The following is an 18,752-nucleotide window of genomic DNA, read 5'->3' on the forward strand; positions in this document are numbered from 1 at the left end:
GGGGGGGGGGTAATTTTTTAAGAGGCCGTATAACATTAGGAGGTCCATGATCCATTTCTTTATTATGTGGAACTATTTGAAATGGTTGAACCAACTAAACGAAAGCGACTGGTTTCGTACCGTGCGCATTATGTACTTTTAAAAGGAATTATCCCCCCTTTATCATATGTACAGTAGTCTTCATCATTGCGAACCATGTTTGGACCTAAACTACTTGGTGTTCAGAGTCATATTACATGTTTTGGGGTTTTAGATCGACTTTCGGTATAAATGACACCCCTAATGATTAGATGTAAACAGGGCCTTAGATAATAATCTAATTCTGTACGTGGTGTAAGTAATTATAATGCTGCAATGCTCAGGTCCCTGTGGCTGTTATTAAAAACTATTCTTGATAACTGACAATTATCAAAATAAAATACTGGAGGATGGCTGTCAGATAGAAAAGCGGATGTGTTACCAGCGTTAAGTCCACTAAGTGTACAACGTGCCTGATAGGCGTTTAAGCTAATAGTTACGGTGGCAAAATCAGCCATCATACCAAGTTTGTGCTGCGGATGAAAACAAACTGAATGTTGGTATGTTTTTGTTCTATATGGTGGTTGCTGATCAGGTGTATTTACGGTCTGATGTCGATGATGCCATGGACACTCGTTTCGCTGTAATTAGTAGTCCGAACACAAAAAAAGAACGTCTTTCTGCTTTTAAAATACGTATGACACGCCTCATCAAAATTGTTTTAAAAGGAGCTTGTCAGGTTTTTTCGAACCACAGAATCAGCTACTGAGACAGAAGTCTGGCTCTAGGTGCATTGACTGTTCAAGTCAAACTTTTAACAGCAGACTGGTGAAACTGCACTACTTCCCTTTCGCTGAATCTATTCCACTTGATGAATAATGTTTTGCCGGGGTACGATGACGCCGATAAACGGATTCATATTCAGTGTTAATCAGAATGTATCGTGTAGCAACAGCTAGTTAACCTTTACAGCAACCGGACATGTTTTGTAGACCATCTACAGAAAGGTGCTGGTGAAATTGGTCTGCTTGCAGGTTACATGTGTGCTTGTTCCAGGAAAGAAGCTTTGCTGATGGGACTGTCACTATTTATGGAAACCAAAACCTGACGTGACGAAAAATAAAATATTTTCGCCTAAGATTGTTTTTCGAAAACTCATACTCTACATTCTTCAAACGAAACATACACAGGCTGAAATGAAATACAAGTATACAATTATACAACTCGACGAACAGATTGTGATGTACACGATCGCGGAATTAGATTAGAGTATCTATCTTATAATTAAGTCCGTGACATGACACAGCAGCCGACATCATCTATGTTACATGCGTCAGAATTTGAATAATATAACTGAATTGTTTTTTGCGATATGCATGAATGAGTAGCACCCTGTTATAATTATTTTTCGACTGTAAACATCAATATAAACGTCAACGGCGTTAGATGGCAGTCTGAACACTGAGTTGTACGACACAATTGTTTTAGATGTCTCTTTCTTCGGAATACTATTTGGTTGTCACGGTTGTAAGATTAAAAAAGTCAGATTGACTGTCTTATTATATGTAATTACCCTTCCTCCCCATTAGACTTAATTCAATTCTCCTATCCTGTACGTGTTGGAGTAAGAAATATCTAAAGTAGTCAGTGTTCCAATTTCATGGCAAAACACCCCTAGAATGGTGACGTAACAATAAGCTAATTTTGTCGCGACTTTCCATGACGTCATAAATTTCGCGTAAAAATGGCGGCGCTTAATAACCGACGGATCAATGAGGGGGTGGATTATGCAATGAGTATCGTCCTACCGAAAAGGGCCAATGTCGACTTCCTAGCACCGTCGCAGGCTCTGCAGGATGCAAAAAAGAAACTTGGGCCAATTTTTTTTGATGCCAAATTAGTTGAATGTCCGCAAAATGCTGTGGAACTTTCAAAACTAATACAAGAATGGGATGAAATAGACAAGAAAAAATTCAAGGCTATTGAAGAGAATAGAAGAAATCAGAGAGTATTGTTACATACACTGGGTTCAAGGTACACTTTTTCTAAACATGTGACAGATTTTAGCTCTGCCTCCGACCTGAGAGATGTAAAACTCCCACCTCCAGGCTTCCGTTATCATTCAAATGGAACACCAAAGTTGTCTCTTGTACCCGATCAAGACCTGTTTTCTGAATATACTCCATCACAAAGCTGGTTTGAGTCAAAGTTTGAAGGAGACGACAGGGAAATAGGAAGGCCATTAAGTCCCCCACAAAGCAATTTGCATGATAACAAAATATTTACGAATGTTTCGGAAATTTCAATTAAAAATATACCCGGCAATGTTATCCCGTCTCCAGAGAATTCTGGCACACCACCGACAATGAGGGATAAATATGTCCAAGGGGAATCGAGAATCACTATCGAAAAGACTGAGACGCATGAACCGTCTCTCAATATTGATTATGAAAACGAAATAAAAAATCTTGAAAACATCATTAAGGAAATAAACGAGGATCTTGAGAAAAACAACATCGACCTTTATGAAAATTCCGGCAGCGTCAAAGGTAAAGTTTATGCGTTTCTAAGGGCGCATGCTCGCGGCGACAAAGTATCCCTCAAACAGCTTTTGGAACCTCGCGAATCTTCTCGACCTAACGATAGATTTGCAATACCTCCTGGATCTTCAACATTTGATGTCCGAGACTCTTTACGAAAATCAAAGAGCTCGAAATCTGATCTCCATAAAAGAACATTTAACACCCGTACCCATGGCAACTGTGTGGCATGTGTGTGCAAAATCAAACATGACAATGCCGCATTGACACAGAAGAGGAAGGATATGAGTAAAACGGTTCTCAACCGATGGAACAGCTCTACGCGCGGGGAGATGCACGAGACTGTTACAGGCTTGTCAACAGCGTTCCTCAAACAGCGTGCATTTTCAGCTGTGACTTTACGTAGGAAACAAAGTACTTCTTCACAGGCAGGTCGTGATTTTCCCATAAGACTATCGAAAACTCCAGTTCCTCGCAAGGACGTTGAAGAACCAGATACAAACATACGCACTAAGAACTCATCACATGTGGTATTCAGGACAAAGAGTCCGTCTACAAATACTTCTTTGTTATTTAGGGCCACAAAGAGCACTCCCGAAACTTCGATAAGTAAACAGCAGAGTTTGAGAGAACAAGTGAAACTAAGAAATGCCAAGAGCGCCGTGAGTGGGAGAACAATTGACACACTTGAAAAGAGAGCCCAGAGCGCACTGTTGGCGCGACCGTCCTCCTGTTCCAGAGACCATCTGTCCAGAATTGATTTCCTCAAAGCCGATGCGGTTGGTATAATAGTGTAAAATATTATATCATTGCAATGAACAATTTATTAGCTCTCCAATGGTATGCTATTTAGAGGTTAACAGAATGTATTGCAACAATTCTATCTCTAACCATGTTTGAGCATACACTTTATTGTAACTTTACTTTGTTTCTTTTCCCGGAAAGACAGACTTCAAACAGGTGACCTTTAACTTAGTATGATGATGGTCTTTTAAATACCGTTCATGTCATAATGATAGTATTTACTGAATATTGTTTTAACATGGTAACGCATTTATATGTCAATCGTTATGCTTTCCATTGGTGTGTAGTTAGATTATGTGAGTTGTTGGGGAGGATATGATTAGGCAAACACCTTCCTAACTTGTTTTGCAAAGTCCTAACCGCAACTCTAACAAGTGAAATGGAGCTCATAAGATTGGAAAGCGTAAAACCCTACTCAACTCAAGAAATATATACGCAACTTTAACTTTCATTTAATGAAGTCTTTATTTATCGTTTCAGCGTTTGGAAGAAAAAGAGTGTTCGCGAAAAGTGGCAGCGTTCGTCGAGAAAATCAAGAAAATGACTGCTCCACCCAAACCAAACATTGCTTTTATTTAGTGTATAGCACTGACATCTTCTCCCATCCCCTAGTGGGAGTCAAAACAGCTGTCCTAAACCCGTCCACAGCTGGGTATACGGAAAACATTTCGCTGTAACAAAGAACTATGTATAGCAATTTTGAAAATAGCTGCTTTTCATTTCGATTTTCAGTTTGAGGGTTTCACATCAGGGGCGCCGTGATTGACGGTAAGGTGAACACGTGATCGATAGTAACCACAAATACATTTTCCAGCCAGCAATATATTGTATCTTCTTATTGTATATTTATTGTTACTGTAACCACGTTAAAATGTGTCCGTAACACAACTACTGAACTAGTACACAAGTGGATAATGTAACCACGTTACAATGTGTCCGTAATACAACTACTGAACTAGTACACAAATAGATATTGTAACCACGTTACAATGTGTCCGTAATACAACTACTGGACTAGTACACACATAGATATTGTAGCCACGTGACAATGTGTCCGTAACACAACTACTGAACTAGTACACAAGTGGATATTGTAACCACGTTACAATGTGTCCGTAACACAACTACTGGACTAATAAACACGTAGATATTGTAACCACGTGCACGTTACAATGTGTCCGTAACACAACTACTGGACTAGTACACACGTAGATATTGTAACCACGTTGCAATGTGTCGGTAACAACTACTGGACACGTACACAAGTGGATAATGTAACCACGTTACAATGTGTCCGTAACACAACTACTGGACTAATAAACACGTAGGTATTGTAACCACGTGCACGTTACAATGTGTCCGTAACACAACTACTGGACTAGTACACAAATAGATATTGTAACCACGTTACAATGTGTCAGTAACACAACTACTGGACTTTTAGAAAAACGAACAGACTCTCTTTTGTCCGAAATTCATATTATACCTTCTGAAATAGTTGATATTATTAACATACTAGATGTAAATAAGGCAACAGGGCCTGACGGAATCAGTCATCGAATGTTAAAACTTGTAGCAAATGAAATTGCCATTCCCCTTTCCCTCATTTTTAATCACTCCTTAAACAATGGTATATATCCCGATAAATGGAAATTAGCAAACGTCATGCCGATCTTTAAGTCTGGCGACGCTCATAATGCTTCGAATTATAGACCAATATCATTATTAAGCTGTGTTGGAAAAAATTTTGAACGTGTAGTCTATAAACATATTTACAACTTTTTTAACTCTAATTATCTTATTTACAAACTTCAGTCTGGATTCTTACCCAATCATTCTTGTACGCATCAACTCATTGAAATGTACCATTCTATGATGTTAGCATTAGAAAACTATGAACATATAGCTTTTACTTTTTGTGATTTTTCAAAGGCCTTCGATCGAGTTTGGCATAGAGGGCTTTTATACAAACTTCAACAACATGGTATTTCAGGCAGTCTTCTTAATTGGATAACAAACTATCTTTTTGAGCGTAAGCAATCCGTCTTTATTCACGATTCCCATTCTTCTGTAAGAAATATAAACGCCGGTGTTCCCCAAGGTTCAGTGTTAGGCCCTTTATTCTTCTTGATTTATATTAACGACATTTCAACCGAACTCTCCTCATTATCTCGTCTTTTTGCTGACGATACGTCGCTTTCATACTCATCACCAAACCTAGAAAATATTGTAAGTGAAGTAAATAAAGACCTAAAAACTCTAGAGAAATGGTCTAAAAATTGGCTGATGTCTTTCAATCCTAAAAAAACCGAAATCATGATTGTTTCTAATACAAATCTACCCTTTCAACCCCAATTTATTTTTAACGATACTTCTATCCTTTTAACAGATAGCCACAAACACCTTGGAGTTATACTAAGTAGCGACGGTAAATGGAATAAACATGTAGACGAACTTATCAAAAAAGTGGCTAAATATATAGCAACCCTTCGTAAAATGAAATGGTTACTCAGTAGAAATAACCTTGAAAAACTATATTTAACGTACATTCGACCATTATTAGAATATGCATGTGAAGTCTGGGACAATTGTGGAATGACAAATTCATCAAAACTTGAAAATATTCAGATAGATGCTGCACGAATTGTTACAGGACTACCTATTTACACAAAAATTGAACATATATTTAATGAAATTGGCTGGGTTCCACTAAGTAATAGAAGGAAAAACAGAAAATTGTCCCTATTCTTTACAATTAAAAACGGTACAGCTCCTAATTATTTGTGTGACACCTTACCAGATAGCATTGGGGATATTTCTCGTTATAACCTAAGAAATTCCCAACATTTAAGACAACCAAACTTTAGGCTTGAAACAATGCGCAATTCTTTTTTCCCATCAACTACAAAAATGTGGAATGACCTAGATATATCTATAAGGAATTCGGCTTCTCTCAGTTCATTTAAATCAAATATAAAATCAAAAGGTAAACCACAAAATAAATGCTTTCTGGTATGGGGTTCCCGTAAATCAAATATACTTCATTGCCGTTTGAGAAATCGTGCGAGCTCCCTTAACTATGACCTATTTAGAGCAAATTTATCAAATACAGCTGAATGTGCATGCGGTAATCCATGTGAAGACTCTTATCACTTCCTTTGTGTCTGTCCCTTATACACCCAGCATCGTAATCTATTAATAAGAGAGCTTCAACCTGTTCGTGATGATTTAACTTTAGACTTGCTCCTATATGGCGATCCTAAATTCAGCATTAATGTAAATACCTCAATTGCAAAATCTGTCCAAAATTATATCAGCAAATGCAACAGGTTTGACTGAATGTGATCATCTTTCTCTCTCTATCACTCTTTTTTTTCTCCGACTCTACCTGTGTTACTATCATTTACTTCATTACTCTATCCGTCTTTTCTTCCACTCTATTTTTCATCTACTCTATCTGTGTTACTATCCTTTACTTCGTTTCGCTCTCCTTCTTTTCTTCGTCTCTATTTTCCATTTCCATATAAAAACATAATTAATGTATATTGCGTAAATTACCTTATCAAGTTATTGTTTATACTCATGTATTTGAAGAAAAGGACTTTGATAAGTTGGTAAAACTTGTGTCCAATTCTTTTGTAAATATTTATTTGCAATAAAATATGTTTAAATCAACTATTGGACAAGTACACACGTAGATATTGTAACCACAGTACAATGTGTCAGTAACACAACTACTGGACAAGTACACAAATAGATAACGGTCTATCGTGAGAAGGTCACGGCCTAAGGTATTGATAGACTGGCTCGATTTTCGGAAAGCACTACACTGAAACCTGCCGACGACGTTACTAATAAAGGTCATGGGTAATCAATTAATAAATTGGTTGCGTGAAATTATTCGATATTTCATCCCATCCCCTTGGGTGGGTTAAAGTGGGTTGGGTACGTGGAATGGGGTGGAAGATCTCCAGGTCGCGAGTATGGTGATTCTTACATGATTGGCAACTATGGATCTTCCCAATCCCCAACCCCTACCCCTCTCGAGAGTTAAGATACCCCATCTATATTTATTTATGACCCAAGAAGGATATGACGTAAAAGATACGAAATAAACAATGTGTATCTTTTGACAAATGAAAAGAATGTTTTAAAAAAATTGTACAGAAACCAAAACTTTGGCAATCCTGCCTTACACAGAAACTATTCACAACGACGTTTATCAATGCGCATGTCTGGTACGGTTGAAATTGGTGTGATATTTTCCGATTGGTTAAATCCGTCAATGAAAATTTTAGCGTGAATAAATCCAACCTTTGCATCATATAAAAAGCTACACGAAAACTATAAGAATCCATACAGTAAACTTGCCCTGTGAAAATCATCAGTGGATACTGGCGTCTCCTGTTCTTTCCTTGGATCTTGGTAAGTACATTTTTTCTCTCCAAATGTCAAGAAATGAAATACTTAAAGTATATTGGTGATACGCAAAATCGATGCCATTTCCATTCAGATAACATCAGTAGTTACAAGGGAAACAAACTCAAGTATTTACGATACATGTAAAATAAATGGGGGCTCTCAGCTGTATTCATTAAAAATGTCAGATTCTTTGTTGTCCTAAAGAAAACACTTCACACTATGCATCAACAGCAAAGATTCGACATTTTCATTTTTTCCAAATGGAATCAATATTGAAATAGCAAGCAGTATGCATATGACAGACATTTGCTTTAATTCGGAATAAATAGACTATTAGGAGGTCGCCAATCTTAAAATGAAAAAGGAATAACACGTTTCCTTAAAGTGCCAGTGCATGGGCTCATTAGATGTGTACGCTTCCAGAGTTATGTCTGAAATAATTATTAGATGTTAACACGTCCAGGGAATGAATTATACCACTTACTAGCTGTCACTATAGCTGTTACACGTCCAGGGAATGAATTATACCACTTACTAGCTGTCACTATAGCTGTTACACGTCCAGGGTATGGGCTGTATTACCTTTTAGATGTTTACACGTCCATGGTATGGACTGTATTACTTGTAAGATGTTAACACGTCCAGGGTATGAACAATGTATTTTTAGAATTTTCGTACATAGTGAACAATGTCGACAGTCCATATTACACTGAACTATATTATTTACACTGCGCTTCTATCTATATAGTTTGAAGTAATGTTTATTGATATTTATATTGTCTCCGTAAAAGTGAGGTTATAGTCGGGAACAGTGTAAAAAAAGAAAGATTCAGATGATTATTACTCTAGCAGTAAGCAGTATGATCCCGGCAACCAAACTGTACACACCGTCAGGTATATATTCGAACACTCGGCCGACGTTACAGCCTTCCTCGAAATAATGATTTTGACTACTTTTCCTTTCTTGATATTTTCGGAAATATGTAAAAATAGTTTTCGAAACCGGGCAAATGTGTTGTACTGATTTCATAATTGCTGTCGAAATGTATATATACACACACACACATTCCCTTTACGAAGATCTAAACAGATGAAGGTGCTAGGGGAAGTACTAAGACATTATTTTTGCCATTTCTTTTATATTTAACAATCACAAGGACTTTGGGTGGTGGGTGTTTTGGTAAATAAATAGTCTACACTGAGGACATGTATAACAGATGAAATTCGAGGTGAAAAGACAACACAACGAGAACTAAGGGTTGTTCAATTTCGTATTTTCGCAAAATTAAGAATTTAATATTGTGAAAGTTTTTGGCTAAATTCTTCCCCCCGAAATGACGAAATAAACAAGTTTCAAAGAGCTATGGGGGTTGCTATGCCTATTTCCCCATTCCTGAGACCGCTAGTGCGCGCGTGCCATCGTGAACTGTTATGACGCGTCCTCCGGTATTTGTATACAGGTAGCTCTATCGGAATCTTGGATTAATGTTCAAGTTCAAGTTATTTATTACTTTAAGGCGGTTGACTTAGCAGTTATAACATATATACAAAACGATACAGAGACAACATACAATATGATACACACACACCTACACACACGCATACACACACGTACATACATACATACACACACACACACACACACACACACACACACACACACCGTGGAGAGTGAACACTAACCAGCAATCAGCTCAAGTCTCCTTTTGTTTGCTTGTATTAAAAATTTGCCCAGATTTCTAATGTCGGATACATTCTCACAAGTAAGCAGTTGAATTAATTTATACATGCTCGTATGTCTTACATAATATTTCTTAATTAGTTTCAACCTTGTATCAATATAGCAAGGACATTTTAAAAAGAAATGGAACTCATCCTCGACATCATTCAGGTCACATACTGTACACAATCTGTTTTGTCTTTCAGTTCTATTATATCTGCCACACTCAATATTTAACTTATGTGCAGACATTCGAATTTTACATATTTGTTTTAAATAATTTATATTTACAGGTTTTGATAAATAATACTGGTGACCAAAATTACACACATATTGATACAATGCTCCTTTAGGAGAAGATTGATTTTTTTAAAACATTCTTATCTGAATATGTCACGAAGACGTTCTTTTATAATATGAAAAGTGCTATTATTTAAACTGGATGATTCCCACACATTTCTAACACCAATTCTGTATAATTCTTGTTTTACACTCATTAACCAAATGTCGTTATTAAAAAGCATATCATCATAGCATGATCTTAGAATACAATTTCCTACATTTCTCAGTTTTATCCAATATTTGAATATTCGTAATTTTCTAACTACTTTCATGGGATATCTTCCAAGTTCATAATACACCATAACATTATTAGTTTTTTTTTATGTAATCCTAATATTTGTTTGCAGAATCTCACATGCAATTTTTCGATGTCTGGTGCGGCATGGAAGCCCCATACTTTTGCTCCGTAACTAAAAACACTATTTACATAAGTATCAAAAACAGACAATTGAGTTTCTATATCAAAATATTTTTTCTTACAAACATTTAATAATGCAAGCAAAGCTTTTCTCCCCTGGTCAGCAAATTGCTTTTGAGTATGTCTAAATTTTCCGTTAAAATTCAATAGAACACCAAGGTAATTGAATTGATCGACAACATCCAATTTATTTCCTTCGTTAAACCATATTTCATTTTCCCTTAATATCCCTCCATTTCTAAACACGACCATTTTTGTTTTCCCAGTATTTACGGTCAAATCCCATTTTTTGGTATAATTTGCAAGAGAGTCTAACATTGTTTGCAAACCCTCTGGTGTTTCAGATATAATCACCATATCATCTGCATACATAGGTAAAAACATATTGATATCCTGTATTTCAATAGATGGACAATTATCTGATAAAAACTGCATTTCACAATCATTTACATATATAGCAAACCAAAGGGGTGATAATATTTCCCCCTGAAATAATCCGTTTTCAATATCAAAAAATTCGGAGAGAGTACCATTATATTTAACACAACATTTCACACTTTTATATAATAATCTGATCACTTTAAGGAGTTTACCTTCTACACCTTCTTTGATCATTTTATACCATAAATTATGTCTGTTAATAAAATCAAACGCTTTTGTATAATCTATAAAACAACAATAGAGACGTTTTTGTTTTTTTAAAGTACGATTAATCACGGACTTAGATAACCTAATCTAATTCCGTGGATTAATTAAAGATTGTAAAGCGAAAATGGCGTCTACAGTAGAAGCGTTTTTTCTAAATCCAAACTGGGCGTCTGTTACTTTATTATATTTCATTTCAAACGATACGAGTCTTTCATTTATGATAGCAGTAAAAAGTTTACCAGCACAACTTAACAAGGTGATTCCTCTGTAGTTGTCCGTGTTATTAATGTCACCTTTTCTAAAAACAGGAACTAAATTACCAAGTGACCACGATGACGGGAAACAACCAGACTTGAATATATTATTGAATAATAACAATAAACATGGCATTAAAATATCTTTGCAATTGATAAAATATTCATTAAAAATTCCATCTTGTCCACATGCTTTGTTAGCTTTTTAATAGCAGCCAGAATCTCCATCTCAGTTATTTCTATATCTTGTTCATGGGGAAGTAGATCCTCAGACTTCACGTCATAATCATTAAGGAACTCTGATATGTCCCTGTCTATCGCGTGCTCACCAGATCCCAATGAATAAAAGTGATGGTAAAAATCTTCTACATTTAAATCCACATTTTATTGACTAGTAATTCTCTGTTCACATTAGATTTACAAACATTAAAAGTATACAGTGCATATTTATAATCTCTATATCGTTCTATATGTAAACAGCCGAATTCAAGACCATGGCTATTGATACATGCGTTTCACGATAAAGACTCAACAAAATGCGTATTTCGTGTTATTTCTATGAATTTAAAACAAATAATATGTTGTTTGTAACCCAAGATCGTACAATCATTACCATCAAATTTTGAAAGGATTTAATTTTCACTACTACTGCTTGCGTCATGCCGTTACCTGCTTTCTTACAAAACACACATCTTGATTTTGTTTTTCCTGCACCTATGAATGGCAAATTGATATATATAATTTTCGAATAGCATGTCTTACACGTGTATTGCGATCCTTACTTTGTGTTGCAGTCATTAATTCCTGCATTTCAAACAAATGAGACTGTCCTCAGCGATGTTTTTCCCGTATTTATGGTAATATATTTGCGATAATAACACTTCATATTTTTTGCTTGGCCTTTTTTATTCTGACTGAACAATCTCACATTTTTTGTATTTTAGCATCAATTGTTTGTGTTTGAATAATAGATAAAATCACTATTGCCAATTGGAGGATGAAACAATTCATCAATATCTTTTAAAACGATGTTTACAAAGCGTAGCTGTACTGTACACGTGTACAGTGAATTGTTGACATAATTCCAAAGAAGATATATCAATAGGTATGTTATTTAAAACTAAAAAAATGTACCATTGATTTGGAAAAAAACAAAATAATTATGACTTCATTAAGGAAAAAGATCACCTGCCTAAATTAAAAACAAAGTAAAAGATACCCTGAATTCGATCTTGCACCATTTACTTCGTCTGGTCACAAGCTAACTACGTTACTCACTCGGCCACATCGATCACAGACGAAGAAGAGAATACAAACTATTTTAACTGAAACTCGCTCACCCCTGTTTTTCATTATTTTGAGCACTTTCCCAAAAGAGGACCAATTTTCCGGAATACTATTTGTTTTTGCATATTACGTACATCACGGAATAAAACAGATTATTCAAAAGTTGATCCTCGGATGGGAAAGTGTTGAAAATATTTTTTTTAAGTCTGGGAGACCCCATCACTTTCATAGATATAGTGAATATGGCTATATTTGCAGTATCATATTAACAATACCTATTATTACCCCGTTAAGAAAAATCTAGGAATCTGATTGGTTAAAAACTAGTGTACCAAACCGCATTCGTAAATCTCGTGATTCTCAGCAGTAATACGGTTGAATCACGTGATTTTATAAGGGGTATACGGGTCACGTGTCTTTGTATCTTGCGGCCGGGCAACGGGACATGACTCGCATTCGTATATCACTATCTCACTTCAATATCGATAATATTAGGGACTATCTGTATTTATTGAAATTACTCGATTCAGCTACGCTTTGTTTAATACTTGGTCATAGATATGCGAGATAAATGTGGGCCAGTTCTAAATCGAGACGAGATGTTGCTGAATCGAGTCATTTCGGTACATACAGAACAATTATTGTACATTCGCTTACAGCGTAGCCGAAATCGACATCGATTTTGTGGACAACTCGTACACATTTTACACCTTTATGTGCATAACGCTTCACTGGTCATGTGTCTGATGAAGGTGACAGTGTAACGTACTAGTCATCGAAAGGTCACATAGAAATTGTATTGGTTGTGTAAAAAGAACTTTTCATAATCTTTCTTATCAACATGAAGAAAATGTTTAGAAAAAATGCCATTTAAACTGACGTCACAAGTAACATGATGAATAGGTTATAATGAGTGCGCGAATTTGGAAGCAAACGGAAAGATAATCATGTACACTATTTCATAGACTAAAGTGCATCTGCTATAAAAATAGCAGTATATTTACAAATATCACTATCTTTCACGAGCTTAATGTTCAAAAGCCTTAAAGGTTCTTTTTTAAGTCATCGTAGAGAGAACACGGGCATAAAAATGGCGCGCTTGCTCACCATCTCTGATGTTCATATCTTTTAGATTAGACACATAACATACATAAAAGTATTATTTGCACAAAAAAAATATTTAGATATGTGATAAACGCAAACTTACAAAGATTTTATTTGACAGAAAGCACTTGTTTATTAGCAGACAGACACGTCTGCTCGTTCACCAGAAGAACGCTAAGAAAAAAGGTCAGATTCGTTACATAAAGCTCGTATGAAATGGAAACGCAGATAGTGCACTTGCCTTTCACCTACCCGACCACGTGGGTTTTCTCCGAGTACTCCGGGTTAAGACCCCGCGCGCGAACATCTGGTCCAACAAGAGTGATTAATATAAGTTGTTTCATAATTATTGTAAAATAAAAAAACAAAAAGTTTATATTAAAATAGAAATAACAATGTACCCAAGCATATTATCATAGGTGACAATTAATATGATATTCCTCGACCGTGAGGGTATGGCTTTCAATAATCTGCTATGCTTGAGTGTTTGAAATGTTTATCAACACTCGCTTTATTTTCATCCTGATTCGCCAACATTACCGGTATCTCTCCCGTCAAAAATGATTGCAAAGCGGGAAAAGTGTTTTCAGAAAATCTCTCACACTCGTAAAATTGATATTCAACGCAATAACAGGTGGCTTAGTAAAGACGATAAATATATATTTGTCTCAATGACGCCTAAGATTAAATTAGTCATAAATATAGGTAACACACCGGAGAAAACCCAGGAAGTTTGGGCAGGTGACCCAATACTCTTTCAATTCCGATGGCCCAGCTGTCATGGCGAAAGGCCAGTTCGCTATCGACTGCGCCATCTAATGCTTGTCAGTCCTCCGTCAGACAACACAAAGAAAAGCTTTAAATTAATCGCTCAACCTTCAATTTAGTTTGATTGTCGATGTACACACAACCACTTAATAATAATAATAACGGAAATATTAGAGAACGTATGATGACGTTTAGAAAGTAAATACAAAATGACAAATTTTTATTTTGATGCCATTGTATGACCAACCATAATTTAGAAGAACCTCTTATTGATATCCTAACTAAGAAATCCACAAGAAGTCACTCTGGTATGGAAACACATCTACTCGATCTCAATGTATACAGATAGATAGTATATTTCTCAATTACATGTCCAGCATTTCTTTTAAATTCAAATGTCAAATGGAAGCAATTCCGTATGTGGATTTGAGTCTCCTGATTCATCAAACATTTTTGTTGCTGTTGGTCACGATATTGTAATGCATTTTAATCAATCATAAAGATCGTGACAATGTATGGCAAATTCAAGCACCATTAATGATACCCAATATGGAGAACAATAACAATTATCCTAGCAATGACGTCTTCACGTTAGATCGATAATTTCCGTAAATAATATCACAGCTTGCTTACGTACATATGCCGGTAAAGCATCAACGACCTTAAGTATGGTTAATATAAGTACGGCAAATCACACAGAAAAAAATAATCACACACGGGCAAATATACCACAGAATCAACATACACTGATAAAATATATCAAAGCATCAACACACACGGGCAAATATACCACAGAATCAACATACACTGATATAATATATCACAGCATCACCACACACGGGCAAATATATCACAGAATCAACAGACACTGATACAATATATCACAGCATCACCACACACGGGCAAATATATCACAGAATCAACATACACTGATACAATATATCACAGCATCACCACACACGGGCAAATATATCACAGAATCAACATACACTGATACAATATATCACGGCATCACCACACACGGGCAAATATATCACAGAATCAACATACACTGATACAATATATCACGGCATCACCACACACGGGCAAATATATCACAGAATCAACATACACTGATACAATATATCACGGCATCACCACACACGGGCAAATATATCACAGAATCAACATACACTGATACAATATATCACGGCATCACCACACACGGGCAAATATATCACAGAATCAACATACACTGATACAATATATCACGGCATCACCACACACGGGCAAATATATCACAGAATCAACATACACTGATACAATATATCACGGCATCACCACACACGGGCAAATATATCACAGAATCAACATACACTGATACAATATATCACGGCATCACCACACACGGGCAAATATATCACAGAATCAACATACACTGATACAATATATCACGGCATCACCACACACGGGCAAATATATCACAGAATCAACATACACTGATACAATATATCACGGCATCACCACACACGGGCAAATATATCACAGAATCAACATACACTGATACAATATATCACGGCATCACCACACACGGGCAAATATATCACAGAATCAACATACACTGATACAATATATCACGGCATCACCACACACGGGCAAATATATCACAGAATCAACATACACTGATACAATATATCACGGCATCACCACACACGGGCAAATATATCACAGAATCAACATACACTGATACAATATATCACGGCATCACCACACACGGGCAAATATATCACAGAATCAACATACACTGATACAATATATCACGGCATCACCACACACGGGCAAATATATCACAGAATCAACATACACTGATACAATATATCACGGCATCACCACACACGGGCAAATATATCACAGAATCAACATACACTGATACAATATATCACGGCATCACCACACACGGGCAAATATATCACAGAATCAACATACACTGATACAATATATCACGGCATCACCACACACGGGCAAATATATCACAGAATCAACATACACTGATACAATATATCACGGCATCACCACACACGGGCAAATATATCACAGAATCAACATACACTGATACAATATATCACGGCATCACCACACACGGGCAAATATATCACAGAATCAACATACACTGATACAATATATCACGGCATCACCACACACGGGCAAATATATCACAGAATCAACATACACTGATACAATATATCACGGCATCACCACACACGGGCAAATATATCACAGAATCAACATACACTGATACAATATATCACGGCATCACCACACACGGGCAAATATATCACAGAATCAACATACACTGATACAATATATCACGGCATCACCACACACGGGCAAATATATCACAGAATCAACATACACTGATACAATATATCACGGCATCACCACACACGGGCAAATATATCACAGAATCAACATACCCTGATATAATATATCACGTTATCACCACACACGGGCAAATATATCACAGAATCAACATACACTGATATAATATATCACGGCATCACCACAAACGGACAAATAACCACATAATCAACATCACCACACACAGGAAAATATATCAGTGTCATATGAAAATTGAATACAGATACATGAATATGGTTTAATTATAAGTCAATCAAATAATTTTTAATTTTATAATAAATTTCTGTCTTTAAAAAAGGTAACTGAAATCAATGAGAATGCGTTTAGCGATATTAATAGTTCAAATCGCTTTTTTAATGCAACGATTTCGATGCTTGGTTTGGTTTGGTTTGGTATTGTTTTACGTCCTATCAACAGCTATGGTCACACTATACTGACAACGGGCGAACCAGTCGCCCCACTCCTAAATAGCTGAGCGTTAAGCAGGAGTAGAAACAGACTGGTACGTCTTGGCCAGGGGACCGAACCCAAGGCCTTTATCACAGTGGCGAACGCTCAACTAACGGCCAAAAGTGAGGCATTGTTAAGGGCGACATTAGGAAGAAGAAAGTTGTTTAGAAAGAAGAGAAAGGATAAGATCCCAAATTAAGTAGCCTCTAACGATCATGCAATGGGGACAGCATGTACAATTCTTACGTCCTACCTGCCGGGACTTTGATGCATATTTTGGCAAATGTTGTTACCTTGGTGGTTTTGTATACTCAATGATTCAACAGACGTACACATTACACTACAACTTGTCACATAACTTATTCTTATGATTTTCTTGAGCCCAAAATAGATCAAAAATGCATTATCCCCAAGGTTTGGTGTTTGGGCTACATTTGGGGTATGATGATTGTAGTAACTGCATGTGCAGATATGACATTTGTAGCAAATTATGAAACAAAGCAATGCTAACCATCCTTTATATTCATGTCCTCTCGTTTGACATAGATCAATAATAATCCAGATAATCTACCCATCCCCGTGTATTGTATTTTTACTTCGTGTGTTCGTTATCAACTTAATCCATGTATAATCAGGTGGTTATTTCTGTCATGAGTGAATCAGCAAGCCTGACGTCATGAAACCTAATCTTTCTCTCCCTATAGTACTAAACTAAACGGAAGACAGCGACATCTATGTAAATCACAAGCAGGAATTCGATTTTTTATATACTTATATTTCAGATACCGGCGTCTCTCAAATCTTTGATGTATTCACATACTGTTTTGTCTAATTCACTGTCCAGCAATGTCGCCGTCCCCTTTTTTTGGGGACCACTTCGTCGATATCGTCAGTTCCATCATTTTTACGTTGAAGCAAATATGATTTTTTAGGCTAAACGTAACGCATTTACGTTGCAGCCTTTTGTCAACGCCTCTGAAGCCTGTGTACAACTACAATCCTAGCGTTTTTATTGGTCTAAATCTTCCAACAAGTTACTAACACCACCTAGTGTTGAAATTTGTAAACGGTCTGTCATAAAGGTATTGCCGCCATTACTCAAAATGGTTTTCTGCATACATACAATTGCTGCCAGACAAACAATAAATAAACAAGAAGCTTTCCCTATCAAAAAAGTCACGCATTTCTGACACACGTCAAACATGCATTGCTCTAGTTTACATTTATTCTCCGATACATGACAATATGGCGGGGCGAACTGGATTATGGGATGACTGACTTCGAAGTCCATACTGCTGATTTACCGGAGTATTCAAACTGTTGATTTTTGTTTTAAAAAAAAAGAAGAATGGTATATCAATCATCAAAAAAGTCATCTCAATATAATTATATATTCCGCATCACATAATCCTACACACTTTGAATCACTTGCTATACATATTTATTACATTTTTGACAGTGAAATATCGGATTCTATCAACCTGATAAAACTGTTATTTTTCACACTGTGACAAATATCAAAAGTGATATTTTCACACTATTGTGTTTAAAACACTATTTGAGGACAGCTCATATTCTAT

General features: G+C 36.2%; 1 protein-coding gene across 1 annotated transcript; it reads left to right on the plus strand.

Annotated features, from left to right (window-relative positions):
* The first annotated feature begins 1,772 nt into the window (after positions 1 to 1,772).
* On the plus strand, positions 1,773 to 4,183 carry LOC110467318. Its single transcript, XM_021524408.1, has 2 exons — positions 1,773 to 3,337; positions 3,843 to 4,183. Exons 1-2 carry the CDS (start codon positions 1,811 to 1,813, stop codon positions 3,939 to 3,941), a joined length of 1,626 nt encoding a protein of 541 aa, XP_021380083.1. The 5' UTR covers positions 1,773 to 1,810; the 3' UTR covers positions 3,942 to 4,183.
* Positions 4,184 to 18,752: the final 14,569 nt, after the last annotated feature.

Source organism: Mizuhopecten yessoensis, unplaced genomic scaffold (assembly GCF_002113885.1).
Source record: "Mizuhopecten yessoensis strain PY_sf001 unplaced genomic scaffold, ASM211388v2 scaffold11169, whole genome shotgun sequence".
NCBI lineage: Eukaryota > Metazoa > Mollusca > Bivalvia > Pectinida > Pectinidae > Mizuhopecten > Mizuhopecten yessoensis.

Coding starts and splice junctions, on each gene's coding strand:
- LOC110467318 (XM_021524408.1), top strand. CDS start 1,811: ATGAGTATCGTCCTACCGAAAAGGGCCAATGTCGACTTCCTAGCACCG. Junction 3,338..3,842: donor ATTTCCTCAAAGCCGATGCG/GTTGGTATAATA, acceptor TTATCGTTTCAG/CGTTTGGAAGAAAAAGAGTG.